Genomic DNA, 15,101 nt, shown 5'->3' with positions numbered 1-15,101 from the left:
ATAGATGGATACAATCTGCGGATAGTTATATAAAGAATTATAGAAAAAGTTATGTAAGGATAGTTCTAGAAAAAAGTTACATAAGCATAGTTACATAAAGATTAGTGTTTGAAACACATGGATATAATAGATAGACAAAATCTGCGGATAGTTATATAAAGAGTTATAGAAAAAGTTATGTAAGGATAGTTAGAGAAAAAAGTTACATAAGCATAGTTACATAAAGATTAGTCTTTGAAACACATAGATATAATAGATGGATACAATCTACGGATAGTTATATAAAGAATATTAGAAAAAGTTATATGAGGATAGTTGTAGAAAAAAAGTTACATAAGCATAGTAACATAAAGATTAGTGTTTGAAACACATGGAGATTGAAATAATTGAATAAACAAATTTCAATCATATTTACCGTAGCAATTTAATTTTCGGTGGAATACTCGTATCTGAAGACAGTTTAATTAATGTTCATATTTACATGGTTTCAACTCGCTACCCACACACGTATGTATATGTAGTATTAGTTATGTTAGCAGGAGCAGTTCTGTTGGTTTAATTTTGTACGTAGTGGCTGGCGTAATTAATTATCAATTCAGACAATATTTCGGTAAACACCACACTTGCTCAAGTTCTAATGTGCCTACAAGCAGACAAAGAAACAACTAATAGAAATGTACACTTTTAGTAATCAACCATAAGTAAATAAATGTTTTAGACGAAGAGTCTGGACGTTCCACAACTCCTTGCTTGATCACTTATTACTCCTACTTTTGATAGATCCGACTCAAGTATTTGACGATGTCGATCGTTTCAGATCTTCCTGAGATGTACGCGACTTCTTCTACAATCTTTCGCTTCTTACACCCTTCTTCCTACGTTCAACCGATGAATGTGTTCAAACCGTTGAACATATATCTAACACTTTTATTATTATCGAAGAAAGCAAACACTTTGTGGCTTGACATTATACAAAATGAAACAAACACTTAGTTTTAAACCACTTTATTTCGAGTTATATTCGTCGACCGGTTTCGATTGGACTCAATCTTCATCAGGACAATAAAATATAATACTGTATTATATTATATAGTATTATATTTTATTGTCCTGATGAAGATTGAGTCCAATCGAAACCGGTCGACGAATATAACTCGAAATAAAGTGGTTTAAAACTAAGTGTTTGTTTCATTTTGTACTCTTATTATTTTTATTATTTTCTTTCTAATTTATGAAAATACACGTTTTTAACGTTAAGTTTCCTGTGGATACTCGCAGAAAAATAATCCTCTTAAAAAAGTGGCAGCATGCGAACTTCCTGATAAAATTTTATTTTTTATTTATTTTATTTATGTACAAAAAATTTTACAACATTACAGATATTTTATCTAACTAATTGTAAAAGTACCATTTTCACAGTGAGAATGTAGCGCAAAAAACCATTAAAAATATTATTATCAAATATTAGTCATTCAGAATATATCGAGAACACGTGTTCTTTTTGTAATATATATCATGGCGGAATGCTACAGTATGTCAATATCAATATATGTATTTGTAGGAATACGTGTTCTTCCGTCCTCACAAAACATTTGCTATTGAATGATACTTTGTTAGGAACTCTTTCAATTCATTCGTTATGGGCCCGCAGTCCCATTTTCAACAGGAAAACGAATAATTTGACAAGATTTTTAATAAATTTACAGTATATCATATCAGTAAGTTTTCTCCGTTTAGTAAAGACATGACTGCTAGATAGTACTTAAACTAGCGTGAGATCTGTCCGTGTGTGCCAATGGGATAAGGATTATAGTTCCAGCGGAATTTCAACAGATGGTGTTATTAATTTAATTTAAAGTTATAATGCCTTTAACAACTTTCGGGCGTATTTAAAATGATTTATCATTCGTTCTGAGAGATATTAGTTCCAACGGCTTCCTTTTGTTTAGTGACATTTTCCACTATTCGTTTACTGCCGGCGAATAATTCATCCACCAGTAAAATTGTCATACAAACATGTGATATTAAATCTTGGCGGAAGTTTATAGTCAACAGAAAGTATCTGAGCAGTCAAAGTCCAAACCTGACCATAAAATGTGCAGGTGAAGTTTAACAGGAAGTTTCTCGACTTAACAAAAACTTATGAATTCAAAAGTTCTCAAGTTTCAAATTCGGGACTAAATTAATACAAGGCATTCGGGAGATTTTTGAACAGATCGTATTTTATTATGAATGCAAATTATTGTAGAAATTACCAGTTTATGTGTTTATAATTTTAATTAAAGCGTCACTTTGTTAGTGGAAAACATATAGTTATATAATGTATAGTAATAAAAAAGTCGACAAATGTATTACATTACAGAATAACAGACATAGATATTGAAATATATTAAAAAACACATAAATATTTAATTGATAGTATATACATTTACACTACAATTCTTCAAGGAATGTAAAATTATTGCAGAAGTTATCAGTTTATATTTTTGTAATTTTAAATAAAGCATCGTTTTGCTAGTGGAAAACATATGGTTATATATTATATGACAACAAAAAGTCGACAAATATATTACATTACAGAATAACAGACATAGATATTGATATATGTGCAAAAAAACACATACATGATTAATTAAAAGTCTATAATTTTACACTACAATTCTTCAAGGAATGTCACAAACTGAATGATAATCTGAATTATAGGACAAAATTAAACTTCTATTACCGTCACTATCTTACCACATGTACGTCGTCGATTGATTTTGATTCATTCTTTTTACTATATTTGTATTCCGATGAAGTTCTAAGTTTTGATGAATATTCTGGATCATCATTATAAACAACATCACATCATCTTATACATGCCTGTAATTCTTATCCATGATTTATTTATACCCACCTTTTTATATATCTGCTAGAAGCACTGATCTTAGATCAATTATTTGTTTAAACAATCAAGACAATATAGTAAACTGTTCCATTCTCAATAAAGATTTGTTTTTTAAATATGTGTCTCCAAGTTTTAGGCGGTTTTGGATAATACAAATTCAGCACTATATTAAATGTGAACTTGTAATAATTGTTCGCTTTTATTGAAACACAGTAGAAAATGTACTTAGATAAAAAATCACAAATATAATTATTCACGTAAATAACAGACATTGAAATTTCTAATAATTGTTTTGCGGCAAACACCTGTGTCTGGAAATATTGATTAAAACCCAGTTTAACGTTTATTTGTTGTGTTTTCCTGGTGACGCGAGAACAATTAGATCTACAGCCTGGGCGGCGACCCCGTCGTATGCGGCAATTATATACAAATATGTTGTGTTTTCCAGGTGGATCAGCGACGAGAACCTGGGCAGCGACCCTGTCATATGTGGCAATTTTATACACATATGTCGTGTTTTTCAGGTGGATCAGTGACAAAAACCTGGGCGGCGACCCCGTCATATGCGGCAATTATATACGCATATGTTGTGTTTTCCAGGTGAATTAGCGACAAGAACCTGGGCGGCGACCCCGTCATATGCGGCAATTCAGCGGATCAGCGATGAGAACATCTGGATGTACAACCTGGGCAGTGACTCCGTTATATGTGGCAATTATATACAAATTTGTTGTGTTTTCCAGGTGGATCAGCGATGAGAACATCTGGATCTACAACCTGGGCAGTGACTCCGTCATATGTGGCAATTATATACAAATATGTTGTGTTTTCCAGGTGGATCAGCGATGACAACATCTGGATCTACAACCTGGGCAGTGACTCCGTCATATGTGGCAATTATATACAAATATGTTGTGTTTTCCAGGTGGATCAGCGACGAGAACAACTGGATCTACAACCTGGGTGGCGACCCCGTCATATGCGGCAATTTGACGGGTGCACGCCACTGCCCCGTCAACTACACGTGCCTCTGCATTGGGCCCAACCCTAACCACGGGTATACCAACTTCGACAACTTCCTCTGGTCCATGCTGACCACCTTCCAGCTCATCACGCTAGACTACTGGGAGAACGTCTACAATATGGTAATTATAATAAATTGTAGTAGTGGTATACCATCATTTGGGGGTTAGTATCACAGGGGCCTAACTACATAAACTGGTGTTTTGAGTTAAGCTTGGTTTCGATAATGGCATAATCACATTAATTAGTCACATGAAACTCTATCTCGTACCTACAGCCTTTTAAGAGATACAGTTTGGCATATCATTTGAGCATTCCAATCATTATTTGCGTTTATCTCAAAACTATGTTTTTTGTGGATAGACCTGTGATCCTAAATCCTCGGATTCAGAATTGAAAGTTTGAAACATTTTTTGGCGCGCCTAGGGGGGTAAAACCGAGTCTTGCGTAGCAAACGTGGCAAGACGGAACGACGCCCTTCCATAGAAACGGGACGACGCTCTTGCACTGATCGACGCTTAAGGCCAGCTCGTCGGCTCTTTCCAACCGGCCGCCGAAACTCTGTGCAGTATATTTGCTTCTATTCCCACTAAAATTGGCAATGGATCCAAATGACGATGAATTTTTAATTTGTAATATTTGTTTTACTATTAAAAATATAAAAACAAATGCTTATAAGAATATCCCAATGCATATTAATTTTCAACAGTAAAGATCCTTTTTTCGAATGATTTATATAGGTCGCGGTTACTAAGAGATATAATGCTTTTAGTAACATAACGTTTACTTTAGTCCGCCTTACAGTAATTAAAGCCTACATTTACGAAACACCGCACAATCAAGTACTCGCTAGAGCATATATGAAATAAAATTGCTGGAATTTGCAATAAACGAAACCATGAAAACGAAGTAGGTACGAGTATGTAACATTCGCACGGTCACGTTTCGTGAAATTTACGAGATTCTTTGAAATTACATATGAAATGTTCAAATAGATTTTTTTCTATGTAGCAGAAGAAAATTCTGTTAAATATTATTAATGAAGCTTCTGGTTTGTGTTTTATTTTTTGTGATGTTCTTGTGATTCTTTTGTTAAATATAAAAGAGAAGACAGCGGAAAACTAAATTCCAATATTTCTTTATCAACAGCGAGTTAGGTATATTCCACGTACTTAAGTAATTTCAAATATTCATTTTTTTTTAGTTTAAAAACAAAGGTAAATAGCAACGAAGCCTTCTGAATTCAAGAACTTATTTTATTACGATGGAAAATGTGTCGGTATGCCTCAGTATGCTTTCTGCACGATCAAGATAATAATAATACTTATAACACAGCACCTATACGGAGAAAAAATGAGTATTGCCGATTTGTTAAAATCCTGTTAAAAACAGGATAGCAGGCCATTTCCTAATTTTTGAAGTGAAACTTCTTTAGGCGCGTTATGCATTTTTGACGACCGGAGTAAAACCGACTCATGACCGTCACGAAAAACCGTGATCATTTCGCTACAGGAGCCTAGCTAATATTATATACCTAGTTTAGGTCACTCTCCAAACTCAGCTTCGCGGTCTAGAGGCAGAGCGCCCGACTCTCGTCGTGAATAACCGAGGTTCGATCCCCGCTTTAACTATATTTTTTTTCTTTTTGTGATTTTTTTAATACGAGGAAAAGTGATAAAATGCTCTCGTGCTGCGACTTTTAGATATTTTGACTATATGATATTTTGGTCGAAATATAGCTTACAAATCGAGCCGGTAGAGTCGCTCGGTATTTTGATTAATTATTTTTATTTTGAATCATTAAAATTACTAATCAAGTCCGATAACGCGACTAATTACCCTCGCAGACGTGCGTGACAAGTTTTTTTAGTAAAAAACACAGCCGTAAGTGAGTTATTCAAAATTTAGAAATGTTTTTCAAATTCAGACTCCATACGGGTGTGAGACTGTTAAAACACGATAGATCTTTTCCAAAACGGACAAATATACGGAAATATTTTGAAAAACGACAGATATGACTTCACACTGCCGATATATCATTCGATTCGACCCTATATAAAGCGTTAACGAAACGTTATGTGATAGGAGTACACGTTGTATACGCGGTTCTCGTCGCGTGAGATACCTCTCCTCGCGGTCCAGATGCAGAGCGTTCGACACTCGTTATGCAGGACCCGGGTTCGAATTCCATATTTTTTTTAATTTTAAATTTTTTTTATCACATGTTACTTATAAATATGTCAATATTAGGAATCTAGTTAAACGTTCATTTGTTAACAACACGCCTATAAATAAATTTATGCTTTTTAAAACCATAATGTACAGCATTCTGAATAATAATAATATGAAATGAAAAGAGAGAGAGAGAGAAGAATACTAAAAGTTTCACTTCCCTCGTGGGTAGGCTTGTCACACAATGTATTTTTTTTTATATTAACTCCACACAGGAGGCCCTGAAGAAAATAATTTCCCTCAGGGCCTATGTCATCTTTGGGAATGCTGTGTGAAGGGTCTTTTTGTGGAGAGGAAGGAGTGAACATGGGTCTTGAAGAGTCCCATGTTTTAGGAGGGAGGAAACACAGAGGCCGGCAGTTCGTTCCACAGCCGAGCTGTTGAACTTAAGAACGAATCTTAGATAGTTCCTCAGAGCATCTTCCATTGTAATACCGATAGAACAAGGACAGCATACCTACCTGACGCCTGTGCTCTAAAGATTGCAGTCCGTCTGTTAAGATTGGGGAATCTATCAAACGGACCGCCCGTTTCTGCACAGAGTCGAGGGTTTTTTTCAGGTATTTTGGGGCTCCGGACCAGAGATGGCTGCCGAATTCGACAGTAGAGTAGAGCCCCCGTACCTGAGCTGGTCACTTATAGTTACACCAAGCATATCAATGGAAGGCCTGTTCGGAAGATTGCTTCCGTTGAAGGAGACTAGATTATCATTTGGATCCCTTTTAGATGTAATCAGACAGGATTGGGTCTTTGAAACATTAAATTCGACGAGATTATTTAATAAACTTTTACTACATTCATAATATATCGGAACACGTGCTCATGCACCTGCGTTTGGCCTGATAATGTACAATGACGAAATGCGAAAATATTAGAATTTTTATGAACACGTGTTACGACGTCACGATAACACATTTTACTGAAAGTTTATGAGGAAACCTATCAATTCATTCGTTAAAGGCCTGCAATCTCGTTTTTGACCGGATAACGAATAATTTGAAGACATTCTTAAAAAATAAGCATCATTTTATTTTAGTATGTTTTCTCCGTATATTCCGTTGCTTTATCTTAAAAAAATTAACTTTCATCTTGCATCATATAACATTAGGCAAAATATATACTTTGGGCATAATATATATACTTTGGGCATAATATATACTTTGGGCATAATATATACTTTGGGCATAATATATACTTAGGGCATAATAAAAAACTTTGGGCATAATATATACTTTGGGCATAATATATACATTGGGCATAATATATACTTTGGGCATAATATATACTTTGGGCATAATATAAAGTTTGGTCATAATATATACTTTGTACATAATATATACTTTACTCTAAATGCATGTATGTTAAAAATATACAATAGGCGTAGTATGTAATTTACTGTAAAATAATAACCTTAAATATCAATACAATGGTTTTAAAAAAAAACATTCTTATCTTTTTTACCGGTGCGCACTAATTATTAAATAATTAACAAGAGAGGTCTCTAAAATAAACATAATTTGACTCCCAACTGTTCAAACTTCTAATATTTAACAACATACATTGAATAATTATTCGGAAAACTTTGCGGTTGAATATTCCGTTTTCAGCTTGTCTATTTTATTATCCTTTTCCATCGCACACTGGCCGTCTAATCTCTTACCACTTTTGGCTTTTATAACTTTTGCTTTGATCCCAAAACTCACTTCAAAATAACTTCTTGATCGATGATCAACAGTGTCTATTTCTAATTCAATACTAGTAGCGGCATTAAATTTATACAAACGTTTAACATTTACAGCCTTGCTAAAAAACGGGGTGTAAATATTACACGGCGCGTGAGGTCAGAACAGTGAAAAACTTGACTTAGTACCATAGCGTTTGTTTGGTTAAAACGGTCTTAAACCAGACACGAGGCAGGGTTTATCACATCAACGTTGGACGGGCGTGTAAGATTTTAATTAGTAAGATGTTAAATTTAATAGGTCGGTAAATCGAACTGTAGAATTATGAAACCAAATATAGATGGTTAATAAATAGGTAGTTAGGTTCTTACTCCCATTTTACGTTTCTATTCACACAAGTAAGTATGCATAGGAAAGGTTTAATTGAAATTTAAAAGAAAAATATGTATAGAAAATTTAGTTCCTGGAAGGCCTTTACAGTTGAAAGCAAAATTTTTTTCGGTAAACATTATCAGCCTTACTAAAAAACAGTCTGTAAATATTACGTAAGGTTAGAACAGTGAAAATTAAAATTATTATACCATTGTGTTTGCTTGGTTAAAACGATCTTAAACCAGCCTCGATGCCGGCTTTACTGCACCAACGTTGAAAGGGCGTGTAAGAATCTAATTAGTAAGAAGGCATTTCTTAACGTGATTCCGGGAAAGGTAGGAAAATTGAAAAAATGTGCAACTTTTTAAAATTATCTTTCTTATCTTGATTGCTTTCCTCAAACTTGTTAATCGCATTGAATATTATGAATATGCCAATTTTGGTATTTTTTATTTAACCTGCTTCCTCTTACATAATCTAAGGTAAATAAAAGTTTGATAGGTAAGCTTCATTTCTCAAGGGAATTAATAGCCGCAAGCTGCTAGGAATACTCCATTCGATACCTCTGTAAGAGTTTAATGATTACAAGGTGAATCGACAAATTAGAAAATTTTAAATTCTTTGGTTGCATGGGGAAAACTTACTGATATGAAATACGGTTCATTTATTATATATCTGGTCAAATTATTCAATTTTTGGCTATTGCAGGCCTTTGACGAATGAATTAACAGTTCCTAACAAAGTATCAGTTAAAAACGAATGTTTTATGAGGACGGCGGAACACGTGTTCATACAAATGTTGATGTTGATATGCTGATACTGTCGCATTCCGTCATGACATTTATTATGTAAACAACATGTTATATCCATATACCTATTCAGAATATATGTATATAACAGAATAATATTATATTTAACAGGAAATTTTAATGTTTTCAAATATTTATATTGAGGGTTCAGTAAGATTTACCCTTTGATATGGAAATACATGGAGTCAGTGAATTATTTTCCCATTTGATCACTGGTGAGTTGACGTGTTGTTCTTGTATTTATTATACTTATATAATGTGAATTGACTAGATGATCATTTGTGGAAAAGTGTGTGGAAGGGTTTAGTTTTTCCTGTGGGGAAGATTAAAACCGGACATAAAGTCGAAATATTAACAGGATCATTTTTCTCCATGTGTGCAGTAATTTTATGGTAATATGACAAATGAAATTGTTATTCTCGTAAAATAAAGAAGAACATAAAAAAAACTGAGCGGCGTGTTTCGTGGGCCAAATATTTGCCTAATCGAGGCTTAAGTTTCCAAATGAAAAATGTTTTTACGAAATTCAAATGGGATAGAGATCTACGATGTTACTTTAGCACTGAGCTATTGGGTTAAATTAAACATTTGTTTCCATTCAAATTTGCATGGAAGTCACTTCTAGGTTTTTGCGCAAATTTCATGACACCAGAGTTCTCAATTGGAGATGTTTAACACACAAAGATCCTTCGATTTATAGTTGATAAATTCGTGTAAATTGAAAATATATTCAAAATATGGAAAAACTCACAATCTTACTAATAATTTATTTTTTTTAATTTTGTATTTAACTGATGAACAACCGTTTACGGTACATAAATGGTTATTTATCTATTGTGTAAAGTTCTTAGTAAGTATTTTTATTTTTTTGTATAACTTTATTGAGTAAAACCTCAAATTGTAATATTTAATTATTGAAGACAATATTAGCGATTTCTAAACAAAAATCTGAAACAGAAAAATCAGAAAAGGATACGGTCACATCTAGGATTCGAACCCAGAACCCTTGCCTTGCCGGGGCACACATCTTGTGATCATACATAAAGATGGTTGCCAATAAAAAAATGTGCGGTGAAAAAATGAAGACAATGTTGGTAGTTCTTATTCGAAGTATGATTCAGATAAATGTGACCGAAGGGGATAGGGTCCCATTAGCTCAGTGGTAGAGCGGTGCCCCGGCAAGGCAAGTATAAATAAGTATTGATTATTTTTCTGCTGTTTTTAATAAATATACAAACATTTAAGGGTTACGAATAACCTGACAGTATTTGAAAAACTTTTACTAGCATCATTAAAAGCAGAAGATGTAGGTTAGGTTCTCACCCATGATTCCTGGGTGAGCACATGACGACTTTGTCAACATAGCCATTAACCCGTCATATATTTTAATACCGAACCTTTTTCACATTAAATTTTATTTATTAACCTATCCGTCACTTGATCGTGACATATTTTCCTTGAATCCGACAATCCCAACTACTATTTTCCGAGAATTCCCTCAGGCACACTCAAAATCGCGTACCGTCTACAGAATCCGATACCACCGAGGTCGTTCCTTGTTTCATAACCCAAATAAAATCATATAAAATGGATAATTTATCAGAAACAAATAAGTAGTATTGTAATAATTTATTAGGCAACGTATTATATAATGTTAAACATCGGAGGATACAGCAAAACGATGAATTTGTTTTGTAGGTCAAAGTGAAACTTTTACACAAACGTTTGAAGAAAAAATTAAACGGTAGTGGTTGGTTCTTTTTTTTATAAGTGTATAAATTATTGTAGGATTTGTGAAGCTTAAAGTATTTATAAAATATTTGTCTCAGGATCATTGTCTATCAAAAACTAATATTGTCAATTTTCTTTATTATATGAAATTTTTGACAAATAATTAGAGAGACGACTAGAATCACCTACACCTTAAAAGCTGATTTTTTCTTTTAAGGAACATAAATTATCGAGCGGTGAGTTCTGACGTTGTGAAATTTTACCTGTTTTTTCTATCAGGATTTTATGGCTCGACTCGACTATTTTCAGCTCGTAACGTCATTTTTATCGCGTTCTGTAGAGCCTCTTAAGATTTAGCTACGATGACAACAATTTTTTGTTAGTTTCAAAATTTAAAGTTTCAGTTTAAATTGTAAATTGTTTCAAAAGGAGACTCATGTTATTTTATAATAAAATAATGAACAGTGTTGAATTCTATTCAGGAAAAATAATTTTTTGAAGCTATGCCGAGTAGTAAAGCTAGCAACTACTGTCGGAATACTCAAAATCACTGTGTACACCTCCCCCCGCTCCGGAGGGGGTTATTCACTACCCCCAAACGATTTTGTACGATATCTAAGTTGTATTTTCATACTCTATAATTTAGGTAACCGATCTGCATCTCGTAAAAGTTGCATTTTACTGGAAAGGTGTACAGTAATTATGTATTTGTGTTACCCTCGATTTTGTACTATCTATTTTACTGTTTTGCATTACTTAATGATTGACTGCTGGGCGAAGATAGTAGCAAATACCCTATTACTAATGATACGTCCAACTCCAGAAAAACATTAGCAGTATCAACAACGCTGTCCTATTCCTTTCAATTGCGGGAAATTGAATTTATTAACTGGTTTATCTACGAGTACATAACCTGGTGGCTGTGTTTAACCCTTTCTAATTAATTTTTTGAATAATATTCATTAACTAAATATCCCAAAAGCCAGGTTGTGTATGTACAGTTTACGGACATTCACAAACATACAAATTACAAACATCAAAAACAGAGTCAATAGCTGCTTTAATATTTTAAGTATGTAGGTTACCTTTTTTCACAAAAATCCATTAAAATGTTTGAGAGAAAACCAAGAACCAAGGCGCACAACTCACGCCACTAAGAGACGCTAGTGTAACGTGCTATCATCAGAATACTTTTTGAAATGTCAGAATTTGGACGTTTTATTAATATTCCAGAGTGGAAGATACTACCAGTATCGCCCTGGTGTAAGACCGCCATTCAGAATTGAAACGTTGCTCCAAATGGCTTTAGCCGTGTTTAGTGACTAGATCTGAATAGCCAGGTACTTCCCCATCTTCCTCTTTCCCTTCCCGACTTACCTTCAGCCTCACAACATCCCCCAATTGGGGATACCATAGTCTCACTGGCTCCAGACGGGAGCAGTTGGGACTCTTGTGAGGTATTCACTATAAAAAATAAAATAAAATATTCCGGGGCATTTGGTAGTAGTAACTAATATCTAAGTGTTACTGGAAAGGGCAAAAGGAATATTAGGAGACACTTCAGACTGCTTCTCGGTATGGGGGGCCCTGGTGACCCCCATTCGGTTCGGACGTGATTTTTGCCTGCAGAAACGTAAAGGTTAAAAAAAACTCTATTATCTAACTCCTCTATTCGTATCCTCTTGTTGTTATGAGTGACTGTGTGTAATATTATTTAGAATTTACTTAAAGTCGAAACAATTTATATTAGCATGGCTGTCTTGCCGCAGACTGGTGTCTATCCGCTGCCGGAACAGAAGGCAATATCCGCTCGTATCAATTTCATAGAAAAAGTCGCCGGATGTATTTATTTAGGGATATTCTTTACAAGGAAGTAACAAGGCCTTCGCGTTCGAAAAACCTACCGGATGCGGATGAGGCGCTTCGCAGAACCGTTTTGTTAACCGTTCATGAGTTGTCTACATTTTGTGAAATCTTTTGTTTGGCGGAATGAAAAATGTGTCACTTATTGTTGGATGGAACATTATACTGATAAAATATGTATGCAAGCTTTTGTGTTTTCATTTAAGCTACAGCAAAAATTTATTGTTTGAAAAGGTCATTTATTGTTTCAAATATTGAATTTTTATACATCTCTTGTAAATAGTTACTATGTAGTTCCTACCCGAATGAAGCACAAGTTTCATTTGACTTTTTTGTAATTAATTTTTTAAACAATATTAATCACAAAACACACAGAAAATCACAAATATTTCATTTGAATTCTCGATCTTCCGTTTGTAGGATTGGTGCATTATTAGTTGCATCCAGACTCCAAACGGGCATTTTTAGATGGACGTGCACGGAGAAAAATGAGTATGGCTGATTTATTAAAATCCTGTTGTAAACATAATGACAAGCCATTTCCTAGTAAAATATTAGTCCGCTCAGAATATATCAGAACGTGTGTTTATGCAGCTGCACTTTTCCTGATAAATATAATGACGAAATGCGACAATTTTTATGAACACGTGTTCCGACATCCTCGTAACACATTCATGTTTTACTGATAATTGTTATCCTTTATGCTATGCATAAAATCTTGTCTTATAAGCGTTAGTTTATCATTAAAAAAATAAAATGGAACGATACACGCTTCAACAACGCATTGAAATTATTAAAATTCACTTGAGTGAATCAAATGCAAATCATCTTGAGTGATGAGGCCCATTTCCACCTCGGTGGCTTCGTCAACAAGCAAAATTGTCGCATTTGAGGCTCGGAAAACCCAAGAGTTATTGTTGAAAAGCCTCTTGATCCTCAACGTGTGACTGTTTCGTGCGGTTTATGGTCCGGCGGAGTCATTGGACCTTACTTTTTCGAAAATAAGGCTGGAGCAACAGTTACGGTGAATGTATTGCGCTATCGAGAGATGATTAATGATTTTTTATGGCCGGAATTGGATGGTATTGATCTGGACAACGTTTACTTTCAACAAGACGGCGCTACGTGCTACACAAGCAACGAAACCATTTATCTTTTACGATTAAATGTCAAAATAACACCTCTTATTGGAAAACCCTGTATATATTTGAATGGGTACATGTTAAAACAGTAGTAACGTATTACAAGGCAAAGCTCAGTCTCGTATTGAACGCTTTTTTGCTAAGTAAAATCCAAAAACAATACTGCTAAATTACATTCGAGTTTGTTGAATTGCGTAATTAATTGATAACTTAATTAATGATAGAAATTAATAACCTTTTGGTTTTGACAACCTCTGAGAATGGGATGATCTGTAGCAGTACCTAATCGTTGTAATATTCTAACATTTAACTTAAATTACATTTAATTTAAATAATAATAATAATATGACACACTTTCATATCACCTACAAGTCTTTATCATAATATAAAGGTAATAAATCATTGAAATGACTCCTTTCTAAAACTAAAATCTTAAATCTTCTCTGAATAAAGCTTTTCTAAATTATTGGCTAATAAACTTTCCGGTGAAAAGTATAATGAACGTTTCCGTTTTGTATAACGTTTACGCCGAGGGTGCTTTTTGAAAGTTTATCTAAGCCGTGTTTTTCTTAAATGAGAATGATGAAGCGGGCAGATCTGACAAATCGATTTTCACTCTTATACAACTCTTAGGACGGGTTGTTTCGGAAAATTTGAACAATTCATCAAATTTCAACGTTCATTTTCGGGTTCTGTGAAAGACTTATTCAAGTTCTGTTTTTATATCATTGTAGGCTAGTTGCTTGAGAAAACTGAAATAGAAACAGAACTTGAAAAAGTCTTTCACAGAACTTGAAAATGAACGTTGAAATTTGATGAATTGATCAGATTCTCCGAAACAACCCGTCCTTAGATACCTACTTTTATTTGAATCTGCTCAACTTTCTTAGATATTAATCAATGTCATATACACCGTGTTTACCGCTCTTACTGAGAAACTTTGGATGTGATTTTTATGAAAAAAAGTATTCATTTTTTTTTATTACTGCTCAAATAAAAAAGTTGTGATAAAATTCGTAATTTTTGTGGATTACAAATCGTTTGTATTAACGCACCTTTATACTTATTATTTCTTCCCAATCTGTCAGCTGTTCCATTTTATTTTTAATTTGAGGGTAGCCAATTTTTTTATAACTTTAAAAAAATCGGTAGTTAGAATTGCTTCGTTAAAAAAACTTTATAACGATTCTTTCTTACACGAAGAAAAATATTGCTAATTTATTGAAAATGTCTTAAAATTATTGGAAATCTGGTTAAATACAGGATTGCAGGTCATTTCCTGATAAACTTTTAGTAAATTCTCAATAATCGGAACATGTGTTCGTGCACCTGCATTTTCGTTGATAATATAAAATGA

The 15,101-nt window shown here is 33.8% G+C and overlaps 1 protein-coding gene across 1 annotated transcript in view; it reads left to right on the top strand.

Moving 5' to 3' along the window:
• The window catches only part of NaCP60E (Na channel protein 60E), a 593,779-nt gene that overhangs the window by 532,981 nt on the left and 45,697 nt on the right, over positions 1–15,101 (top strand). The window contains exon 6 of the mRNA XM_089638853.1: positions 3,816–4,035. Coding sequence (XP_089494979.1) covers positions 3,816–4,035 — 220 coding nt within the window. The remainder of the gene's footprint in view (positions 1–3,815; positions 4,036–15,101) is intronic.

Source organism: Hesperophylax consimilis, chromosome 13 (genome assembly GCF_061612785.1).
Source record: "Hesperophylax consimilis isolate HC1 chromosome 13, BYU_Hcon_1.0, whole genome shotgun sequence".
Taxonomy (NCBI): Eukaryota; Metazoa; Arthropoda; class Insecta; order Trichoptera; family Limnephilidae; genus Hesperophylax; species Hesperophylax consimilis.
Note: the sequence above shows the minus strand (reverse complement) of the source record. Positions and strands in the feature narration are given on the sequence as shown.